Here is a 4,617-nt window from a genome sequence, read left to right as displayed (position 1 = left end):
ATGAAAGCTGGAAAGCCCCAGGATCAGTTCGATAAGATCCTGCACAAAAAGAAGTGCCTGCTCCACCCTAAGAGTAATCACTCGATGTTCAAGTGTACACTCATCTGCAAGTCCTTCCAGTCTCCTTTGCCAGATGCACCCAAGAAAAAGCAAAACAAGGATGATGATGATGACACGAAAGATCCTGGTGGGTTTCAGAAGCATGAAAATGTGGTCAACGTCATATTCTGAGGAGATCCAAGGTTCTCCAAACGTGCCCAAAAGCTGCTGCTAAGGGAAACCCTTTCCGTCGAGCCTGCAATTCAGAGGCCTTTGAAGTACAGCAAGGTCCCTATCACATTCGCCAGGGAGGATCAAAGGACTAGCTTCTCTGAACCAGGAAAATTTCCACTAGTACTTGATCCAGTCATGCAAGGATCTAAGCTTACTCGAGTACATATCAACAGTGGAAGTGGGCTCAACCTGATTTTTGCTAGCACCATAATGAAGATGGGCCTCAACTACATGAACTTGCTCACGCCAAGCAAAGCTCCCTTCTATGGCATCGTCCCAGGAAATTTCTCTACACCAATTGGCTCGGTCACCCTTCCTGTCACATTCGGTACAGAGCAAAACTTCCGGACAAAGCATATCAAGTTCGAAGTAGCCGACTTCGAATCCTCTTATCACACCATCTTGGGAAGACCAGCACTGGCCAAATTCATGGCTGTGCCCCACTACGTCTACTTACTTCTCAAGATGTCGGGCAATACAGGAGTCCTCTCCCTGTGCGGGGACCTCCTCAAGTCATTCGAGTGTGACAAGGAGGCAATTGTCCACGCCTCCAGCATTGGAGTATCAAGCTCCGTGAGCGAGATACTCGCAGCCGCTAAGGAGTTATCTCTCAACAAGGACTCGATGCCCTCCAAGAAGCCGAGCCAGTCGTCGGTAAAACCAGCCGGAGACGATGGCACCAAGACCATCTAGCTACAAGAGGGAGATGAATCCAAAACTGCTATTATCGGAGCTGGATTGAATGACAAATAGGAACTCAAGCTCGTCAACTTTCTTAAGGCCAACTGAGACATATTTGCATGGAAACCAGTAGATATGCCAGGGGTGCCCAAGGAGTTGATCGAGCATGCACTAAAAGTTGAATCCAAAGCCATACCATAGAAACAACGACTACAACATTTCTCCCCGGACAAGCAGAAGCCATCAAGAAAGAGATGGCAAAACTACTCGCAGCAGGGTTTATTAAAGAGGTCTACCTCCCCGAGTGGTTGGCCAACCCTGTACTCGTCCAGAAGAAAAACAACAATGAGTGGCAGATGTGCGTCGACTACACTGATCTGAACAAGCACTGTCCGAAGGATCCCTTTGGGCTGCCCCGCATCAATCAAGTATTTGACTCTACAACAGGATGTGTGCTGCTATCCTTCCTTGATTGTTTACTCAGGCTACCATCAGATAGCCCTCAATGAAGAAGACCAAATCAAGACGACATTCATCACCTCATACGGGGCATACGCCTACAGGACCATGTCTTTTGGGTTGAAGAACGCAAGTGCTACCTACCAGCATGCGATACAGCTGTGCTTCACTGATCAGCTACATCGCAATGTTGAAGCTTATGTCGATGATGTCGTTGTCAAGACCAGAGCCAAGACTAGTTCATAGCTGATTTGGAGAAACCTTGAATAGGCCTCCGTAAGTTTCGCCTGGAAACTCAACCCAACCAAGTGTGTCTTTGGCGTACCCTCTAGAAAACTACTCGGATTCATCGTTAGCCACTGAGGAATTGAAGCTAATCCAGAGAAGATTAATGCCATCGTGGCCATGAATGTTCCAAGCAACTGCCAAGGACGTCCAGAAGCTTACAGGCTGCATGGCAGCCTTAAAACTGGTTCTTGTCTAGAATTGGTGAACGGGGCCTACCTTTCTTCAAGCTTCTTAAACGGCAAGACAATTCGAGTGGACCACAGAAGAGGGCGGAAGCACTCGAGAACCTCAAGCATCATCTCCCAGTCACAGCCAATTCTCATAGCTCCACTACCAGGAGAGGAACTACTCCTCTATATCGCTGCGACTACTCACGTAGTCAGCACATCAATTGTGGTTGAACGCCCGGAGGAAGGCCACGCCCATGGTGTCCAGAGGACTAGTATAATTCATCAGTGAAGTACTTTCCGAATGAAAATTCAGATACCCTTCAATTCAGAAAATTATCTATGGAATCCTAATCACATCCAGGAAGCTTCGCCACTACTTCGACAAATATAAGATCTCAATTGTCACTGACTTCCCATTGACGGACATACTCCACAATCGGGATGCCACAGGGAGGATTTCAAAGTGGGCAGTGGAATTGGGAGCCTTGGAAATCAAGTTCAAGCCAAGAACAACTATCAAGTCACAAGCACTAGTCGACTTCCTAGCTGAATGGCGGGGAGAATCAAATCCCAGCACCTCTCAACATTCCAGAGCATTGGGTAATGTACTTTTGATGGCTCACTCAAGCTCGATGGAGTGGTGCGGGAGTTTTATTCATTCTCTCCCAAGGGAGAGCAGCTCAAGTACATGTTCCAGATCCTATTTAAAGTCTCCAATAACGAAGCAGAATATGAGGCACCCTTTGTATGGGCTTCGTCTGGCGGTTTCCCTCTGCATCAAGCGACTACTAGTATAATGGCGATTCTCTACTCGTCGTCTAGCAAGTCAACAAAGAGTGGGACATCCACAAGGAAACAATGGACGCATATGTGGAAGAAATCAAAAAGCTCAAGAACAAATTTTCAGGATTGGAAATCCACCACGTAGACCGCGATAACAACGTGGGAGCTGATGCCCTTTCCAAGCTTGGATCTACTCGAAGCCGTTGTTCTACCCGGTCTTTTTGTTCATGAGCTACATCATCCATCGGTCAAGATTCAAAATCAACAAACCACTAACATGGAGGCCTCGGCCATAGTTAGAGAGGTGACGATGATCGAAGAAGACTGACGGATACAATTCATCAACTTCATCAAGGAATTCAAACTCCCACCGAGTGTTGAAGCCAAAAGCGCTCAGGCAGCGCGCATCATCCAGCGAAGCAAAGGTTTCGCCCTAGTTGGCGACAACTTGTACAAGCGCTCCGCCTCAGGCATCCTCATGAAGTGTGTAACTCTTGAGGAAGGTAAGGATACCCTAAGAGTAATCCACGAAGAATTCTTCGGCAACCATGCCGCATCAAGGACACTAGTCGGCAAAGCTTATAGATCAGGCTTTTTCTAGCCAATTGCTATATCAGACGCATAAAATCTTGTCAGAAGATGTTCTGGATGTCAATTCTTTGGAAAAAAAAAGCTCATGTCCCAGCACACAGTTTGATTACAATCCCTCCATCATGGCCATTCGCATGTTGGAGTCTGGATATGATTGGACCTTTAACTACGGCGCTAGGAGGATTTAATCATGTATGGTGGCAGCAACACGTTTACTAAATGGATCGAGTACAAGCCAATTGTTAAGATCTCATTAGACCGAGCAGTTGATTTCATCTCTGACATCATTCATCAGTTCGTATATTCTCACACAATAATCACAGGTTTGGGTTCTAATTTTACCTCACAATCTTTTTGGGATTTCCGGTGACAACTCCTGCATAGAGGTCAAGTATGCTTCAGTGGCCCATCCACGGGGCCAATGGGTCAAGTGGAGCGCAACAATGGCTTGATACTCGATGGCCTAAAAAGAGGATCTACGACGCTAATTCTCTAAAAAGGCGGCAAGTGGATTCACAGAACTGCCTCATGTGGTCTTGGGTCTGCGAACGCAGCCTAGCTAAGGCAACTGGCACAATCTCCCTTTTTCTCACTTATGGATCAGAAGCTATACTACCCGCAGACATTATGTGGAAATCTCCAAGAGTTGAGGCTTATCAAGAAGTAGAGGCAGATGAAGCTCGACAACTTGAGTTAGATACAGTCGAAGAAGCAAGAATCAATGCTTTGACTCAATCGGCTAGATATCTTCAAGGAGTCAGACGCTATCACAATCGCAATGTCCAGCAAAGATCTTTTTAAACATAGGAGATCTAGTTCTACGACGAATTCAAGATGAAACAGGACTGCACAAGCTCAATTCCAGATGGGAAGGACCTTTCATAATCTCTAAAGTTACAAGACCATGATCCTACAAAATTACCGATGTTGATAGTAATGAAGTACCCAATTCTTGGAATATCGAGCACTTGCACAAGTTTTATCCATGATTTAGTTGGATGATAAAGGTGTCAGTTGATCTCTTTAATAAAGCAATGGTTCCCAATACCTCTAGACTACATTAAAGGAAGCAATCAAAACTAATACTATCAAAGATCGACTACTACAACCAAAGGGTTTTTCCAACCAGGGTAATCTTATGAGATTCACACCGACCTGGATAACCCAAACATGATAACCTACACAATTTTTTCTACATGGATATCCTTTTAAGTTCATCCGAATCGAATAACTATACTGGCCACATCCCTCTGTCCTGGTGTTGGAAATATGCACTAGAGGCAATCATATTTCCTTGTATTCATGATTAATAAAGTGTCCTTGAATATCTATGGATGACAACTTGTATTGATTAATGTTTATGTGAGTATTT

General features: G+C 45.3%; 1 protein-coding gene across 1 annotated transcript; it reads left to right on the top strand.

Moving 5' to 3' along the window:
- Nucleotides 1-408: 408 nt before the first annotated feature.
- On the top strand, nt 409-966 carry LOC120662494. Its single transcript, XM_039941630.1, has one exon. The coding sequence runs from the start codon at nt 409-411 to the stop codon at nt 964-966; it is 558 nt and encodes a 185-aa protein (XP_039797564.1).
- The last annotated feature ends 3,651 nt before the right edge of the window (nt 967-4,617 follow it).

Source organism: Panicum virgatum, chromosome 2N, assembly GCF_016808335.1.
Source record: "Panicum virgatum strain AP13 chromosome 2N, P.virgatum_v5, whole genome shotgun sequence".
NCBI lineage: Eukaryota > Viridiplantae > Streptophyta > Magnoliopsida > Poales > Poaceae > Panicum > Panicum virgatum.
This window is presented reverse-complemented; position numbering and strand designations above follow the sequence as displayed.